General features: G+C 37.4%; 1 protein-coding gene across 1 annotated transcript; it reads left to right on the top strand.

Moving 5' to 3' along the window:
- The first annotated feature begins 11,957 nt into the window (after positions 1–11,957).
- On the top strand, positions 11,958–19,778 carry LOC137284898 (chromobox protein homolog 8-like). The gene is made up of 5 exons (XM_067816934.1): positions 11,958–12,130; positions 12,226–12,269; positions 12,358–12,423; positions 12,551–12,614; positions 18,133–19,778. Exons 1-5 carry the CDS (start codon positions 12,062–12,064, stop codon positions 18,922–18,924), a joined length of 1,035 nt encoding a protein of 344 aa, XP_067673035.1. The 5' UTR covers positions 11,958–12,061; the 3' UTR covers positions 18,925–19,778.
- Positions 19,779–20,535: the final 757 nt, after the last annotated feature.

The following is a 20,535-nucleotide window of genomic DNA, read 5'->3' as shown; positions in this document are numbered from 1 at the left end:
CAATTTCTTAAACTAAAACTGATTTCACTAATTACCTGTACCCTTATTGATACACATAGCTTTGAGAAGAGATTAGCTGAAACTGGCATGTATCAAACAAAATATCATGGTACAGAGCGTGTTCAAATTTACGTTACATTCACCAAGTATTTGAGTTAAGTCTTCAAGTCAGTCCGAGGTGAGGAAAACAACGCCACAAAACGTTAACGTTCACCGTTTTCATGAACCTCACGAGGTTGGTTATTGTAGGGACAAACCAAGGTTCATAATATGGTTTAATCTGGGATTCGAACAAAGAACTAGTGGACCAAGGCAGTTTAGCATGTTAAACAACACGGCGAATCGAAGTCCTCTAAACCGTCAAAGACAATATATAGGTTCTCTGTTCTTAAAGCTTGGTACCTTGCATCAGAAAACAAAACGCTCATAAGAGGCACGGGATAAAAAACAATATGAGATGCAGACGTTCAAAGGGGGTAGTTTTGCGTGAACGTGTATTTCATTGAACATGTGCACTCATACGAAATGACACGGACGAAACGTACGGTGAACGCCGATAAATCAGCAAGGAAGATGTCACTCTACGAAAGAAGCACGTTTTTGGAGTGAACGTTTCAGGATTGACATAAAACGTGTATTATTCATTAATGCATTGTTTTCGTTTTCTGTCAAACTTCCTACAAAAATATATAAAAGAATATATCATAACGATTTGACAGATGAAGAATATTCTCAATTCAGATCAACTGTAAAATGTAAGTCAGACGGTGATATGAATTGACCGTTGTTCGTAACATAATTTATTGTGTCTTTTTATGTTAAACGATACTGAAGTGCTGCTTCTGGTCTGGAAACGAATGCAAACAGAAAGTATATTAATTTTTATGCAGATGATGTCTTTTTGTTACTCGAATGCGGACAAGTGTGATTGAAGCATGGTTGTAATGTACATCTGATGTCATTGTTTAAAATATATAAACATATCAACATAAATATTCTGTTTTTATTATGATTTTGTAAAGGTCAGCATATATTTTTGTGATACTGATATGTCCGTATCATCAACGATTGACGTTGAAATAACATGCCCCCATCCCTATGTCCGAAAATTTTCTGCTGACAGCGGCCAAGGGAAAACGCCATCCTGTTCTCCCCTTATTCTGTGATAGACTCGCCCGAGGGGCCGTATAACACCTAATAAAGCTTAATGTAGAATTTTTATACGTGTTGAATTGTGTAATTCAGCTAAGCCGACCCATGCCTTTGATAGGAAAGCAAATTCGAGATAAAGAAGTACTAAGGCAAGAGCACCTGATTTATTACAATGCCGATTTGAGTATTAAGCAATTACAGGAGAGACAAATACGCAACTCGTTTCTACGTCGACGGGGTGGGATTGGGATCAAAGAGCTTCTGGAATGGAAGTATGTATTGGTGATGGTTGCGCACACAATTATAAAACGGAAAACTAAAGATTGAATTCATGCTTACAGAAACAATATGTGTAAAATCACACTGCCGAACAGTTGATAATTAATCGTAGTGAATGTAGCTAAGTGTTCAAAAAACCCATCTGTTTCAAAGCGATATAAGAGGCAAATAGACTGCATGCGCGAGATTCAGTTCAGTAATATATATTATTATTAGTAATGCAGTGCAATTAACGTCGTTTAGGGCTTATGTTTGTTTTGTTATTGTTGTTTTACTTGAGATAGTTTTTGTTTGTTTATTTTCTATGCAAAAGCCTTCCTAAATGAAAATGTTTAATGTCTTTAGCGTACTTTCAACGTGACCCAAATATTACTATTATTTAACATCCGGTGGAACGAGTCAGATTAAAATCGCCATTGAGATACATAATACGTCCCCGATATAACACTAGATGCATCCCCGATATTGCACTTATTTCCCCAATATAGTATCAGAATTTACTGTCAGTTTCTTTCTCCAAACAAGCTGTTGTACTTTCTCGATCATACACTCATAAAGAATATTCGTGTTAAAATATCAAAGCAACGCACACGCCACCCTTTCCACGTGTGTTACAATCTGTATACATTCTCATATACCCATACAGAATACTCATGCAAAAATGAACCGCACCTGTCATCCATCCCACATCGTTGTTACAGGCACATGGGGCCTGCTGTACCTGAGACTGTCTGTTCTTGATCCATTGATGACGTTCCGAGTGACGTCATTGTTGTAAGACATTTCAATCAGTACCAGTCTCTCTTAGTAGTGGAAATGATCCCCACCGCGACGTCTTCCCATCATAGATACTTGTTACATCTGAGCAAATGTGTTGAAATCACGTACAGTTTTATTACTCCAAAATAATCCACTTTAAAAATCAGTCCACGGTCACCGTGCAATTGCTGAAACGTGTTGATCGACTTAAGTGTTGATCTTTATTGTATACATGTACATATTGCATGTTGCTAACCCCAACTCCTGGTGTTCTTTAGTCAAATGGACTCTGCGATATATCATACTTGCAATAAGTCGGTGCGTCTGCTCTCTATTAATTCGTTCAAAACTTGTGATTATTTTCATGATGAAGATAAGTTTTTTATTCATCTGAATGCTAAAAGACTATTAATTCGTTTACTTCCACTGTTACGATATTTAGAAAGGTACAAATGAAGTCAAGCACATTTCATGCAGTTTGACAGTGTTACATTTGTATTTTGTATTCACACCACATTGTTTATGTATTAAAAGTGAAGTTTTTCTGGCTCGGCACTCCGCATATTTGTGTGGATACTTCATGTTCAAGAGCGTGTGACGCTTTAACCAACAACAATAGGCGACGTACATACAAGGTCGTAAACGTCAAGCGTTGATCGAATTAATAAAGAGAAGATACGTAAACATTTTAATGAACAATAATATGCAAGGTACATACAAGGTCGTAAAAGTCAAGTGTTGACTGAATTGGTAAAGAGATCACACGCAAACATTTTAATCAAGAACAGTATGCAAGGCACATACAAGGTTGCAAATGTCAAGTGTTGATCGCATTGATAAAGAGAACATACATAAGCATTTTAACCAACAACAATACAATAGTTTAATCAACTACTACAGAACAAGAACAACCTAATGACAGGTTCAGAACATAGATACGTATCTATTCCTAAAGACGTCAGTATTTACGTTGGTGGAGGTTGTGAAAAATTGAACATTTGAAACATTCAAAATATACAGAGTTGCTAAATCATACTGATACCCGTCAAAATGGCCTGAAATTTGATGCACTACTTGCCTATAATTCCTGGTGTATTTGGTTTCGATAATTAAGACTGATTGTTCTGTAGTGGTACAGTTTGTAACAATTAGAATCGCTTGATTTTTTTTATCCTTCGATGTAAATATTTGTATATATTTGTCCAAGAATACTAAAAACACAGAATCAAAATATCACAAATATTGAAGGTATCGTTTAGACGAAGATAAACTAAAAGTAATTCATACAATGACATAAACGATTCAAAAGAATCTACACATCCTTGGTCACATAAATTGAAACGAACAAGGAATGTTTTTTCCATGGTGTTTTTCTATGGCGATGTAAAGAGAGCAAAAACAACGTGGGATCGTGATTATTCGGGACATAACTTACAATTTTTAAATCAATACTTATCAAAGAATTTATTCCAACATGACCATAAATATCGTTGATACCCAGCATGTCTGATAGATTTGATAAGAGTATACTACATGTGTTTTAGACTTCTAAATATTTCTACAATGCTGTCAACGCATTCGCGTTTTCATAACGTTTCTAATCTGTCTGTTAAATGCAGGTTTCAAGTCGTTTTTGTTTTGCCCTGGTATGTGTGTCAATCATTCCCCTGTTTAAAAGTTTGATGAAGGTGGGCCTAAGAGAAATGCATGTGTGAGATTACATAATATACACTGACTGTATAATATTTATAGGCTACATTACACATACAATAAATAAAATAAATTATCCTTTTAGTCCGGTGTCATTTCAGAGTTTCGTGAGTTCCCGACAACGCATGCATAGTGATTGATTGCAATGTACATCGATAGTCAATATTTGGGCTGTAATTGGTCCACGTGTTTAATCATTATAATGAGCCAGTAAGCATGTGCAGATATTGTAACTACCGACCTGAGAGGGATTGTAATGTGAGCTGACAGGGATGACTGCCACACATATACCAATCAGTAAAGGAGTGTACAAGGTTATGCGCCCAATAAGGAATTACCATTTGTTAGACCGGTAAGGAAAGTCAGGGTTCGTCTTTCTAATCTTTACAATGTATATCATTTAGAATTGCACTTCTAAATCTTCCAAAGAGATTAAGCAGTGTGTTTATTTCTACTGAAACTGTATTTAGGACAGAATCTGTTTCTCTAAGGGACGTATCGAGTGTATTATCTGATGTTATTTGTGTCTTTTACACCTTTAATTGTCTTTTACACCTGTAAATCATATATTACTGCAATCATATATACATAACTTAATTACAACTACATGCAACTTACAAAGTGTATATATAAAATACGCAAATGTACACATATATACAGTAGTCCTCTCTCGCGTTCCCCCTCTTTGTATGTACCATTAGATTTTGACCGGATTCTGACTCACTCACTCATGACCAGTTTGCCCTTTAAGCCCGATTAAGGAATTATCACTAGAAATATCTGATAATCCATTGGAGCTGGCTTTTTAAATATGTGTTAATGAACACACGAGGTAGAATTTTCAGACGTTGCTTTGGCAGCCTATGAATCTAAACATGAGACATGTCACTATATTGTGATTGCTTGGAGCTGAACCTTTCCTCCTCTTGTTGAACATAGTATGTCAACTGATTAGGTTTAACAGTCAATCATGGATTCTTCAAGACTACAATGTTTTTCTCACATAAACTTTCAAGCATATTAATAATTCCCAACAATAGCCTTGCTGGTTGTAACTGCACTCGGAATGTCGTGCCATATTTTCTGTACATATTTTATATACTGTACCTTGAATTCGATGCAGTAAACTGACTGTTTCATGTACAGGAAAGTGCTCATGATAAGGCAAATTAAGGACTTTGCGTATTGAAGCGGTGCCAAGGTACTCGAGCCTACTGCCAAATATTTGGTTTACAGACATTGACACATCCAGTGTTAGTTTTCTATTCTGTTTGTCAGTTCACACACTTTATTCATGTTTGAGTATTATTAAAGACAAACTGGGAGTGCATTCGCAAGACAGAAGATTATTGCCCAGAAAATTTCAAGCGGTAAAATGTTTTAACAGTGGATATGTAGGGTAATAGGCCCCGACCGAGCATAAAATTAACACTCCGAGTGAAAACGGTAAACATATATTCAGCCCTTACATAGTATGAACATATTGCATTAACATGTGATCGGCGGGGTAACACAAAATATGTATAGAGGAAACTGAGGGAAACCATATCTGAGCTTGTCATGTCTTGCATTCAGAATAAAATCTTTCTACAAATGCAGATTAAATAGAACATTATTGTAAGCTTGAATGAAATGGTTAGTATTTACCCAGACATTAAATTTTACTTTGAAGGTTATTTTCGGAAATAATGTTAATATCATTACGATAACAAAATAGCATTCTAACTACTCCTTGGTCTTACAAATCGGTAAGTACTATCGTTGAATCGCGATTATTGCGGTGCCACGATATGAATGCCGTATGAAGGACGGTCGTTCTAAGGTGTATGTATCGCAGTGAAGTTATAAATTATACTATTATCATAGGCTCATAGGCGTTGGAACAGTTTAAAAGTTGTCTGGGCAAGATTACGAAATTGATAACGGGGGAGGGGGGGGTTGGGGGTTGGGGGAGTCATGTTGTATAAGACGATAGACGCGTTGACTTGAAACTTTAATTAATAGCAAGGTATACTGTTTATGTACTGGCTAGTGCATGTACGGAATGATCAGGGTGCCGTTGTACAAACCGTCTTTAGCGTTAAGGTGACCTTAACTCCCATATCAGGTAGACTTAGCACTGAGGTTGTTTTGAACAACGACTCCCATCTCTTATGTTAAAAGTCCAAAGTAGTTACGTCTTCTGTCACTGAAAGAATTGAACTCACAGGCAACATAGACTACAGCCCGCTGATTCAATTCCATGGAAGCCATGTTGGCTGTTAATAACAGTGTCAGCATTACTGCCTCTACTTTCACTTTTGAGTGACAAGAATTTAAAAAATTGGATGCTACCATTAGCGGAAAATTGTTTTGGACCACGTTATATTTTCAACATTACCAGAGGCCTGAATTTGTTATATTCTCTATTTTGGTCGTAAATGAATTAATTCCACTCATCGCATCGTAGGAAATATGACAGCACAGGGGGCTGTAGCTTTTTGTCGTGTATTCTCCCGTCCAGAGCCAAACCTCTGAACTTTGTTCGGATCTTCCGGGGTCGGCCCTCGCCGCTGACCCAGCTGGGTTATAAGTCGGTCGTACCCAGACTCCAGGGAGCTCAGCCTCCCCATATAGTACATACATGACTATGCTACGTTTATTCCCGACATGCACTATGGTCTTAATTCTACATAGCTTGCTTTGTTATTCTACAATATTTATCTTTCATTTGTATTTATATACAGCACACTGAAGAAGAAGAAGAAGAAGAAGAAGAAGAAGTATAGTTTATTAATGTGTCACACACACACACGCGCGCGCGCACACACACACACTCACACGCATATGCACATTCACTTTCTTACCATAAAAGCTTAAGTTACATAAATAGCAAACATGTTGACCTTATTATCCATATACACATGCAGATAAAAGTATTCAATGGAAATATTTCTGCGGCTAAACATAGTATGGATGAGTGCTCCAAGAGGCTTCATGAATTGGTTAGATGGGTGTGGGAGGAACACTTTCATGTATGTATAACAATTTGCCTATATATCAGTAACATTATATGTAACATCACCACGATATTTGACCCGGACTCGATGAATTCAACAAAGGAGCAATCTATGGCTTACTTGGGGTGTTGGTCGCGTACCGATCCGTCGAATGTCCATCTTCAGAGTAGTGAAATACATTCGACAGATCGGCACTATGCTCATAACCATTAATTAGTTATCAAAACATTGGATCATACCAAATAAAAGCACACAAGGGGTTTTGGATGGTTTGACTCTCTTCATTTTGTACTTTATGTTTTGACTCTCGTAATTTTACATTTCTGCCCTGAACTGGCTATCTTTACAGCTAACAGAATGGTTTTTTTCAGTGGTGTTGTAAAGTACTACGTCATTCGCGTTTTGTTTGCATTTGGATAACCACTCCTGTATTGACACTTGTGTGGCAAGCAGGTGCTAAAACCATTATCACATGTGTGAAAACAGCATGAGAAAGTAAACAAAGAATCTGCAGTTACAACACAACACGATTACGATATTATGTCACCTAAGTCTACTATGTTTCCGTTATATGGAATATTGCTGTTTACGGGCTAACTGTTGAGTCGGTTAGTTAAGTAGGGGAGTTTTTGAGTCTATTTTTTGTTTGTTTTCTCTACGTATCATAAACGTTCACCCAGCAATACTCAAAACAAATCATCACACTCAACAGAAGGCAATCCAGCTGACAAAAGCCCAATCAAACGTTTTTATTAATGTGCACATTTTAGTATTTGGGAAACACACTGGCAACAATATACCTCGTTTCACATAATATACACAGTTTTTAATATACATCCCAGTAAACACTGATGGGTAAAGACGTACTGCAGTTGCTGGGAATATAAAGTATACCATCGGAAAGATGATATGAATTAGGAATTAACATTAGCTAAACGTTATGAGGCTGTAAACCGACAAGATACTGCAAGGTCTAGGTAAAGAATACAGCTATGGTTCATGTACCGATTACATTTTTATATATAACTGTGTTTCAAAACATCACATCTCGTTTGAATCTACCCATGCTTTGAAGTTTTCATATTCAGCCATAATCAAACATTGGCGCTAAGTTTCATTTACCTGACAATTCAGTATTCAGTTCGAAAAGATTAAGTATTATGTAAGTCGACAAAAACTGTTGTTAAATCTATTAATAATGTTAACTTTAGAAATTATGTCACACCTCAATCGCAATCAACTGAGACAAAGAGAAAATGATATTAACCAGTTGTGTATATGTTATTATGCTCTAGTCGACTACGTCAGAGGCTTTTGTCTCCAGCACCGTCACGTATATAATTCCAAGGAGCTGTTATAAATCGCCGTTGCTGCGTAAAAGACATTTATGATACATTTCTGGTGCTAGAATGTTGTTAGGTTTCTAAGAATATCAATACCAACTTTGACTTTAGACAGAATAGTGATGCCAGATCGTATATTAGCATACACTAGTGAAGTCAATGTTGTATTATAGTGTTTATTTATTAGCCCACTGAAGATATTTTATTCCAGATATTATACTTCAAAACATCACTTGAACTTGATATTCCTGTTTCAAAGTGATGAAACCTATTTTCTTACTTTCTTACTGTCTTATTACATAAGTCAAGCTGATAGAAACACTGCAATTACTGTCCAGTTAAGACTTAGTTCCACTGCCAACTGAAAAATATGCAGCTGCACGTAAACTGAGGATAAAATAAAACTATATCGTTATATTTTATTTATTTTTTGGGGGGTCTGCAATTGATCATTGAAAGACTGTTGTAACAGTTTGATCAAAATACCTTGATTCAATAAAGACTGGGTTATATAATGAATTTGCATCCATATTGTCCTTTTTAGAATAGCAATTTTGGACCGAAAAATGCACCCTCGTTGATTTTCAAAGATATTATGTCTCAGATTCACTGTGGCAATTGTGTACTATATGTGATTTTAGTTTCACAAAGATTGACAACTTTCAATCAATATTATTATAAAAAGAACGACGGAGAGGTATTCGCTAAGTGCGGACTGAGCGAAAGTACAAATGCCGTTTTCCGGGTTTGATATCTCCAATCTAAGATATCCAATGGCAAATACAAAACGAGACGGCAGCAACTGGTAGGTACAGTTTTTCCCCTTCTGTTTGTTTAGGATTGGTCTATGAAGACAAACATGTAGGCATATTATCTATGCCATGTACTAGCGTACCACCAAGAAAAAAATTATAGAACCCCTTTGTCCAGTTCTTTTGTGTTTCTTCAATTACACGTGAATAGTTTTTCACTGAACTACGTAGACAGTCTGTCATACAGACCGTGAAACATGTTTATCCCAAACAACCCATTCAATTCTACAGTACTTGGTAAGGCCACGTTACTACAGTTCAAGAGTGTCTCTTTTTATTCAGATATTTAGCAAAAGTGTTTTTTTCTGTAATAAACATATATTTCAAAGACTCGATTATGTTTTTACTGCCAAGATTGGTATAGAACGTCACGAAATTGAAAAATGTTTGATTGTGTTTTAATGCATGTAGCAACAAGATATTTAACCATCATATCTAAAGGACAAATATGGACGGTGTTCCTACCCGTTATGATGAGCCAGTTGTAAACAATGCGATATGCATACCCATGCGTAACGGACCGGAAAAACTAACAAGTTGAGTTGAATTTTAGGTCGCAGCGACAAGACGAAATCTGCACATGCATTAATTTAAAGTACAAAGTTTAAATGGGCTTGGCAAAAACATATCTATCCATTTCAGTGTTATCTACAAAAAGAAAAAGTCACAGCACAAAATTTAAGAACAAACAATCCGTAATTCACGATACAAATTGCAGGGTAACTTCCCCCGGGGTAGTTTGGAATGACAAATTCACTAATACCAACTAACAATGGTAACAGTATCACGCCTAATTTATAAACGCCTTTACAAAAGCATTCATTATTAACGCGGTACGTTTTACTGACGTGAGACACTGATACGAACTAGGAGAAACAGAAACGTGGTTTTTTTTGTTTTAATAAAACTTATCAAATTTTGAATACCGTCTTTTATAAAGTTCCTATTTTCCCACTGGCAGAACTATAAACGTCTGATTGACAGAAATATTAACGGTTGTGTGCATTCCCACTGCTATGTGAACGGAAATCCATCAAGTTGTCTCCTCACTATAACGTAAAGAAATACTATTAATAAAAAGTGTGGTGGTGTATACAACGACTCTCCTTCACGGTAATCACCTATAACATGGTTTTGTTCAGTAAACAAGAAAAAGAGGAATTTCAACTTACATTACAGAAGGTTTACATGTTTCTTTCCCGTTTTGTCTTCACCTACACGTTCATGGTAAGGTTCATAACGATAAGCTAGTACTGTTTCATCAGGGTGGACATTTGGACCGCATTGTTTATTTCTATTTATAGGCAATGTTTATAGTGGGCGATGCACTAACGATAAACAGAAATACCTCCTGATCTTGTAATACAGTTTTCATGATTTCCTCTGTTCCAATTTTAGATAAGTTCACCTGTTAAAACTTTAAAATATAGAAATGCGTTAGGTAAATGATAATACTCATGCTTTACTCATGCTTTACTCATGCGTCAACTAATAATGCAATACGTGAATGCAAAACTTTTCTTAATGTTATCCAATAACAATGAAATAAATATTTGAGGATTACATCAACAGGAAACACTGGGGATATCACGTATTTGCCTTAAACCATCCTGATGCATTTACTGAAGGACAAAAGTAATTTTATAATGTTCAAGTGCAGTCATATCATAGACTCAAAATAAACCACTGTTCCACATTTACTGAAAGGTAAAGGTTATGGCGATAATGTTCCAGTATAATCATTTCAGGATCTTTCAGTAACATGCAGCTGAAAAATCCCATTTACCCACACATCCAGTATTGTAATGGAGATTGTTACCCATATACCGGAATATTTCTGAAGTTTCCTTTTTTTTAAATTCTGAGTACGATTTTGCGTTTATATAGACGTTTTGTGATGTGCTATTTCCTATCCACTAATCTATGTTTCACTGTAAGAGTAAAACAAATCGAGGAAAGCTTTATTTTATGACTCAGAATGCAAAACATATAACTCTGGTTGGGATTTAGTTTACTATGTATATAGAAAATTGATGAACCTTTTGAGCAATATAGTCTATATCATTATTAACATTTTTTAATATTTTCATTTTCCAATATACACGACTATGAACAGTTAGCTTTCTTTGATAATAAAAAGGAGCAACATCTCCCTGTGGTGCATTGAGAGGTAATGGCACAGAAACAACTCTTTAAGCTGTTGTATCTTATACAATGTAAATATTTATTCTTCAGGTAAACAAATAAAAATTAAAATGCCACGTGAGCGCGCAACCTACATATAAGTATTGACGCTAGCGAGATAGTAAATCCCAATCGACCACACAAGTATCTGTTTCAAGTATCTGTATCTGGCATCTGTATCTGGCGACAACTAAATAAAATGCTTTTAATTCTTAAATCGATTGTTTATAATTAATTATACTGAAAATTTAAGGAAAGGTACCACAGGCTACAAATGCAGGATTAACTTTAAACTGTACGAAAACTCGTACATCGAATATAACCGACAATACACACGCGAAATGTTTTCATGAAAAATACTCGCGCACTTCAAAACGTATAAACATAACCTACTTTGGCAACACCTTTCACAAACGCTGTATATTATTTCCGTATTGTCATTAATTTGAATAACGCGTTGAGATTCTGACATTTTTTTTAAACCTTTGACTCTGGAAATTTTCCACCAAGCACCGAATGTGTTGTCATGATTATATCTTTCAGTAAAAACCTTAATCCAATAATACAGTATTTTCTATCAGTAGGACAATGATATGGGAAGAGGATCACATAGACATCCCAGCCCTTCACCCCAATACTCAGCCGTGAGAGGGAGTAGAAACCCTGTCTTTCCATTAACCCGTCTCACTTCCAGCCTCGCACAGTGGAAAATGATAGTCATGACGTCACGCGCGGAGCATTATGGGATGGAGAATGAGCTGGGCCGAGATAAACTGAGCGTCGTCAACAAAGGTCGCGTTTCACATTGTTTGGCTCCCACATTATGGAACTATCGAACATGGGGGAACGAGTTTTTGCTGCCGAGTGCATCACAAAAAAGAGGATACGTCGGGTAGGTGACTACGAATCCCAGTTTCCTTGCTCGAGTCGATTGAGCGAAGGCACCCTCCATGATTGTGTCTAATCGTCCTCGTGTTTTGATTTCAGGGAAGGACAGAGTACTTCGTCAAATGGAAAGGCTGGTCTGTTAAGTAAGTAGCTATCACCTATTTTCGTGGGATACTGGGGTCGTTGTTACTTGTGCACACGGGCTCGACGCTGTTCTTTGTTGTGTTTCAGGCACAATACATGGGAGCCGGCTGAAAACATTCTAGATCTGCGTTTAATCGAAGCTTTCAAAAATAGGTATGTTGATTTTGTGAGATTATAATGGCCGTTCTGAATATTCAAGTCGCGCTGTCGTATTACTCTGGCGTGTAATTTGTTCACCTGATAATTTTTGTAATTGGATCCGCTTTGTGATTGTCTACAGTCAGAGGGACAACCCGCCGACTGGCTTAAAACGGGGACCCAAACCCAAGAAACAGAAACTGCAGGTAAATATTGTAGAATATTTGAGTTGTTGGGTTTTTTTTTCAAATTTCAGATTTGAAATTTCAACCTTGTTTAAGCTAAGATTAAACAATTCAGGGGTCGTGACATTTGTTGCATATTTTAGAAATTCCGCAGAAATGATTTTTGATGCATACGTTGAATGCGCGAACTGTTCATTTGCGTATCTTAAATGAAGCTTTGTTTATGAATGTGTAGGAGTATATGTATATCCACGTATGTATGTAGATATGGATATATGTTTGTATATATATGTAATTATAGTATATATTGATCTATAGATATAGATAAATAAACATAGATAAATTCCATAGGTATATTTTATAATATTTGATATTAAACGAAGTCTTCTTGCTGCTTTTTCTTCGATATCGCATGTGTTCAGTATCATGAATGCTACTGATGTTCATATTTTTTCATATTTACTCATATCTCACTCTTTTGTCATTTCATTTTGAATAATTTTTGTAACTTAGAAACAAAAATAATGTAAAAAGTAACTTTCGTGATTGGAATACGGCTTATCATTTTGTCTTCTGTTAATGTGTTGCAGTTTGTGACTGTTGTTTATTTAGCTGTATTTACACTTTAAGTGAAAATGAAGCTCGTTCCTGTTTTTGCTTGACGTTAAGGTCAAACAATTGTTATGTCAAACGTATGCAGCTTGCAAGAGAGAGCGCTTTAATTGGGTATAGAAATAATATGCTACATCCGCTGTCACACCCAAACCCTCGCCCCATCGACGCTGCGTATTGCTGAATCGATGGCCTGATGTTAAACTTTAACTAACCCCCCACCCCAGCACATTCTTTTCAATGTCGCATTATCGCGAGCTGCCTTTACATTGACGTTGTGAGTGAATATCACACAATGAATTGTCTCGTTAATTTTGGGGATGAATGTTATGTACTTTTATAAACCCGCAGAACCTGTTAAACTGTCGCTGGGGCAATTGTACTTCACATATTTTCATTATATTTGAAGCTGTCTTGACAAAATACGCATTTTCATGAAGACCCATGCGCCATACACCTTTCAACGTCCACTGTCCTTGCAATCCTCGGTTCAGAACCAGTTTTCATATATATCTGTAGTGTCTTATACCACATTTGTGTCTTACACATAAACAAATATGTCAGTGATGCGTTAAATAAATTAATGCATAGCCAGGTGGCACAATGTTTAACAATTAATGTTAGTTAAAAAAAAACAATCAACAGTAATATGCCTAAACACATGCAAATAAAGAAGTCATAATTAACGCAATTCTTTGGTTTCAATAAATTACTCCCATAGCCAACAATCAGTTGTGTAGTGTGGCAATTTCTAGACAGGTGTTGTCCGTATCCAATACACTTGGATAATGAGGCATATTCATCACCTAATATGTTACTTGACGGTAATATTACATCGTATAGAATCATTCTTATCATGACGTAAATGTCGTCCACGACAGGACGGTTCTGATAAAGGCATCGTTATTCTGTCAACTGTTTGTGTCTTCTTGAAACATGCCTATTTATCCTAGTTGCGTAGATTAGATCGATGTTCATGATGTCGACCTCTGGATTGGCAGGCACGAGGAAAAATGTCGAGTGCAGCGTTAGACATCCAGCCAATAAGAACCAATTATATTCTTTTGTCATAACAGGGATTCCAACTGGTCAGGCATATACAGGTATTCAAGTATAAGATAAATATCACAGATGTCAACGTCTTTATTCTATACTCAATGTTTCTGGGCTTTTCCTTGTCCCTTCGCCATTCATCTGACAAGGCGGCAAGGAAAATCTCAGAAACGTTGTGTATGGAATAAAGAAAATGTTGAGATCACTAATATTTTTTCGTGTACAACGTCTGATGTGAGTTTGTGAGTTAACAATGGTTGTGGCTCAATACGAATGTCGCATGTACAAATACGCGTATCAGTATGCAGTGTATTCATGAAATACGATAATTAGAAATTTAATAGGGTTTATGGTTAACAACTTCTTTATTGTACTATGATGCAACATTTCGGAACAGTGTCTTATACCTTTGTCAAGGATTAGTGCTTATACCGACGCTAATACCGGCTTGCCAACGGTATAAGAACCCATACCAAAACGTCGCATCGCATCACAATATAATTAAGAATTTGTCATCGACAGAATATCATACGTCTCTTATTAGTCATCAACTTATAAAATGCCCCATAAAAGACCAAAACGATAACAATATGTACAAGTATGCAAGTAAAGTAACAACTAGTCTCTGAAAGGAACATATTTTACAGAAAGTTTGTAGTAAAACATTAATCAGACTTTCTCCATTGCTGAAGCTGTGGAAATCTTGACATGCCACATTTTCTAGACTTGCGTGGGCTTTGTTGGATATATTTGCTCCAGGGTCTGTATGACAGACAGCTAGTAGTATGCAAGTTGTGTGTACGATGGGAATGGTCGTATTTGTGAACAGCTGGTGACCATCATCCGGTCATATATATTTCACTGTGTTGTTTTTGGCCTTCTGGGTCCCGTGGATTTTGTTTGGATGTTTACATTATTTTTTGTATAAGGAGATTATTTTACTATTTTAATGAAACTGTAGGTATCATGTTGTGAGGTTGGGATTCCTTCCTGAATAAGTTATTGCAGGGTTTAACCGGTGCAAGCGATTTCCCCAAATTCAGCAATGCATTGATAGCAGTAAGATTTTCCAAAATTGTCACTTCCTGCAGAATTGCTACATTCGCGTCATTTGTCTTTGTTTATCGAAAATGTTCATCAAAGGATACAGTACCGATTTGTTTACATTGCTTTTAAGCTCTTCTATAGAATATGGCCCTGAACCTTTTGGAAGATGGAGACGAGTGTAGAATGTATCTTAGTCTTGTATGTGCAGGATCCCACAAGCAACTATTTTAATGGATCTCCCGTATCATGGTTGAAGGAATGGTGTAAATCCATCTAGGGTCCATGCAGGTAGCAACAGTAATATGAGCCCCTATTGTTCCTAGCATGGTGATATATACCTTCATCTGTTGACGACCAATAGTCCGTGTTTTATATTGTATTTCCCTTTTTAATTGAATGTTTTAGTTTTACGTACTAGTTTCATATTCATGTCTGTGATGCTCTAGTATTTTTGCTGTCCATCGTCGAGATGTTTTTCTCTTCAAAATGTTTCTTTTAATATCGCCGATGTGACGTTTAATTTGAACGGTTTTGTGTCAAGATCTTAATATTAAGACACGTATCATATCGCTATGATATCGTTACAACCCCACAAGGACTGTGATTGTGTGCGGAGCTTCCGGATCAAACTGATACGTGACATGAAATGGGCTTCAAAGCAAGTCAGTTATTTAAACATTTAGTCTTTGATTTTAATTCGTCTTGTTATCGATTAGAAAATTAAATTTCTTAGAATAAGGAAGCAGTTTATTAGAATGAGAAAACTTGCACTGCAATGAGTGTTTTGAAACCTTATTAAGACAAAATAGAGTGTATAATCCTGTGTATAATGAGATTATGGTAGGATTACACAGTGTCGCTTAGCATGTTGATTAAGGTACAGCTGTAATAAAACTGGAAATCATGTTATGGGGTTTGGATTCCTTCCTGAATGAATTACTGCAAAGTTAAACCGGTGCCAGCGATTTCCTAGAATTCAGCGATACCTCGGTCTCACTAAGATTTTCAGAATATATCACTTGCTGCGGAATTGCGACATTCGCGGAATTAGCTGTTGTTAGTTAGCCAGTATACTAATTTTGATTCAACACCAATTCTCTGTAAAATGGATCCAATAGCCAAATATATTTTAGAAACATAAAGGCTTGCCTTTCTGTGAAGTTTTAGTTGGTAGTAGTATAATGAACCAGATTAGATGATTCTGATATAAAAACATTCTTCTGTTATTTTGAATGTCTCGCCACATAATCAGGTACCAGTGACTACATACGAGAATGACATTTTTTATATAAAAAAAGTGTTTATCACATTTTTAAGGATAAAATTAGTCTTTGTTTGCAACAGGGTTGTGTAGTTTTACTGCATTGTTCGTCATGAACTAATGAACGAAAGCGTCTTGTCGCACATGTCTGCCTTATGTTGGTTGTGTTTGTCATCATGATCACAACAAGTTAAAGCCACAGATACAGAATATTGCGTGTAATGACGCCGGAATTCACTAACAATAGTCTGATTTAAATTCACCCTTGGAGATCCGGGTTGGGGGTTGTCTTTACCAAGCAATGCCTGTCGTACCAGACGACTAACGGGATCGGGTGGTCTGGCTCGCTGACTTGTTTGACATATGTCACCGTATCCAGAACGCGTAGAACGGTGCTCATGCTGTCTGTCACTGGGTTGTCACATCCATCCTATTTACAGACTGACAGCACATCTTGAAAACGACAATACAAGAACCTGTATCGAAACGTCGTGCTCAAGAATTAAAGAACTCATTTATATATCCTTGTCCTGTCTGACTCCCAACTTGTAAAAATACCACCCAAAGAAGTCATACAGCTTGATGTGAACTTGGAGGTTCCTTGATATTAAAGAGTTTGAGTGTGCTGACCAATTCTAGTTTTGATTCCGTATATTTGTACAGTTTGGTATGCCTGTTTATTGTGTTTCGTCATGCTGAATATTGCTGCAGAATAAAACCGTACATATTCACTACTGGAGACGTAGTCTGTGTGAAATGGGTTGCAGAATAAAACCGTACATATTCACTACAGGAGACGTAGTCTGTGTGAAATGGGTTGCAGAATAAAACCGTATATATTCACTACCGGAGACGTAGTCTGTGCGAAACGGGTCCACTGGAACTGTAATCAACTGTATTCACACAATGTGGCTTGTAGTAACATACCAGATCATGACTGAGACATAACAGACTGACATATAAAACATGACTATTCTATATGAAATATGTATTTGTCATCTGATAAATAATTAGGGAGAAGAGCAGGAATATGGATAATTTGAGAAACGATATTGTTTTTGGATCAATACGTGTAGGTAATAAAACATGTCATTACTCGGTGAACAGATATATAGTTACATACATTTATGGAGTGAAAAGCCATTCTCAGCGTAAATTATATAGGAAAAGATTTAGACCCTTAGAATCGAATTGAGTTGGAACACATTTGAACTTGCGAACATGAGACAGAGCAACAGGTTATTAGACTATTTTGATTTCTTATTGTTGCTAAAGCACTTGAAACATTTCATTAGATAAAGCGTTTTCTTCTGAAGTCCCATTTTCCGAAATATTATTACGCTTATTTCAACAATACTGACCCCTAGTTTTATATATGTCCAAATGTCAATCACACAAGTAGCCTGGTTGAAGCGTACGATCGTCACTTGCATATAATATATGGATCCCGTTTCTAGTGTCCCCCGCAGTGATATTGCTGAAACAGTTTGGGAAGTTTCTTAACATTGAATATGTTACCCGAGGTCAGTGCATTGCATACCGATTCATTTATGTATTCATTTCCAGACTGTTTCTGATGAGAGCGACGACGACAGCGACACAGAATCTGAGACGAGTGTGCGACGACGTCGCGACAGAGACTCCAACATGGACGACGACTCTAGCTGTAGCAGCATGGAAGTCCTCTCCAACATCCGCGCCAAGGAAATAGCCAAGTCGGAAAAAGGCGACAGGAATGAAGGCGACAGGAAGGACAAAAGTGACCCCCGAGCCGGACCCTCCACGAGTGGTCACTCCCTCCCACCCCCAGTTCCCGTCAAAAGAGGCCCAGGGAGGCCTCCCAAATACCCCCGACCCCCGGGCTGGGTACCACCAAAACCTAAACCCAAACATAAATTAAAAGGCCCGCCGGGTAGACGCAAACCTCAAATCGTCGTCCCGGGGAAACGAAAAGTCGGACGCCCGCCGTCGGCTAAACGGTTGAAACAGCAACAGTACGCATTAAAACTAGCCGAAGAGGCCAAGCTGAAAGAGAAAGAAAACGTTTCGGGCGATACTGGAATAAGGAACGGACACTCTGGTAACAACAAACCCAACGGAGATGCGAAAAAGATTTCCGATCCGTCAATCTATAATTTCTCCGATGTCAACTCGAATCTTCAGACCCCGGCCGAGTCCGTGAAAGTGAAAGAGAAAGCTGTGGAAACGAAAAGCTATTGGAGTCCACCATCAAGTATCAAACCTATTCTGGATCAAGTTTGTATCACAGACGTATCATTGCGTGATTCCATAACGATAACTGTGAGAGAGTGCACTTCCGATTCCGGTTTCTTCCGGAAGCGCGAGGATAATGAATGAGTGCATATTCAGAAATGGATTACTATTATTATGCGTTGAATGTGTGACGTACAAACCTCATATCATGCAAATGATCACTGCCGTGATCATTGACGCTTTTATACTTGTGTCGCCGAGTAGATTCTTGCGCCGTCATGTCACCTTTCGTTGACGTCATGGGAGAGTGTTTTTAATTGTTGCTCTGGATATGTCACGTGTTTGATGGCGGTCACGTGATTGAATGAAAGCGATTCTGAACTGGGACATGTGTCGGCCTTCGCTGTATTGAAGAAATGTGCATTATTAGAAGGTCGAAGTGAGCTCAGCAAGAGAGGTTATTATTACGTTCACAGCCGATAAATCTAATCTCATACGATGTGTCAGCTTGTCATGAATGATGCATATTTTAATATTGATATTTCGTTACTTGTTTGTGGTAGAGAGACGTTTTAAATCGTTTTAGAACATGTGAATTAGTCACAACGCTCAATTCGTAGTCAGTAATTTTAAAGTATTTATATTTGACGCAGGAAAAATAATATTATCAGTTACCAAATCAGTTACCAAGAACTATACACGTGTGGTTTTTTTTCGCTTTACGTGATAAGTTTATAACATTAAAACCTGGATTCACGTTTTCAGCAGGAAGTTGAAATGACAAGACGGTAGTGGTACTGACATGCGATCGGCGGTAGTGAGAGAGCGAGTTGTGAGAGACTGATTTGCAACGTGGTGAAATGTACATGTTATGTACAAGATACATATGTTGTAGTGGGACCATGCGCTGTGTCTCCTTATTAAATCACCCCATGTTAAAACATTTTGTGTAAGTGAATGCTGCGTATTTTCCGCTGATTAAATTGAATACCGTCTTCGACCTTTTCGTTGTGATGTTATTAATTAAAATGTCTACAATAAAGCCTCATGATATGGAATATATAGATCTATGTTTGTATTTTGATAACCAGACTGAATGTTAAGATGTGTCTTTGACAATTCGACAATTTATTACCGTGATCTCGAGTCGATAATCTAAAAGATATTGCCGCTTTGTGTCACAGCAGGGGGAAAACAATCAACGCCTTTACTATGCGGCTGGTGATAGAGTTGAAGACTCAGAGTGCATTTCATCAGGGTGACTATATACAGGTGTAGATCATCCCGGATTTCAGGAAACCTGTACCGTGAGAGCGGCATGGTGGTGTCCTCGTCACATCGAAGACCAGAGTTCGACCCCCCAATACAACACAACAGGGCTTAACAATGATTGTTATTGAGTTTTTCAAGGCCATGCGAGACGATGGGGTAGCCAACTGGTTCATGCGTTCGCTCGTCACGCCGAAGACCAGGGTTCAAGTCCAAACATAAGTACAATGTTTGAAGCCCATTTCTGGTGTCCCCAATCATGATGTTGCTGGAATATCGCTAAAAGCGACCACATTCACACACTCACTCTCAAGTGAATGAATCTTCCCATGCAGTGACATATTACGTGACGTTCGCGTATTTCAAAACTGTGTATTCTCAAAAGACTGGTTAAACACAGGCCCTGATCACCATGATTTGTTGTGTATAGCTCCGGCTGACATGTATGAATGACTACGACAGGGATAAAGATATATATTGTGAGAC

This window comes from Haliotis asinina, chromosome 5 (genome assembly GCF_037392515.1).
Source record: "Haliotis asinina isolate JCU_RB_2024 chromosome 5, JCU_Hal_asi_v2, whole genome shotgun sequence".
Taxonomy (NCBI): Eukaryota; Metazoa; Mollusca; class Gastropoda; order Lepetellida; family Haliotidae; genus Haliotis; species Haliotis asinina.
This window is presented reverse-complemented; position numbering and strand designations above follow the sequence as displayed.

Coding starts and splice junctions, on each gene's coding strand:
- LOC137284898 (XM_067816934.1), top strand. CDS start 12,062: ATGGAACTATCGAACATGGGGGAACGAGTTTTTGCTGCCGAGTGCATC. Junction 12,131..12,225: donor CAAAAAAGAGGATACGTCGG/GTAGGTGACTAC, acceptor TTTTGATTTCAG/GGAAGGACAGAGTACTTCGT. Junction 12,615..18,132: donor CCAAGAAACAGAAACTGCAG/GTAAATATTGTA, acceptor ATTCATTTCCAG/ACTGTTTCTGATGAGAGCGA.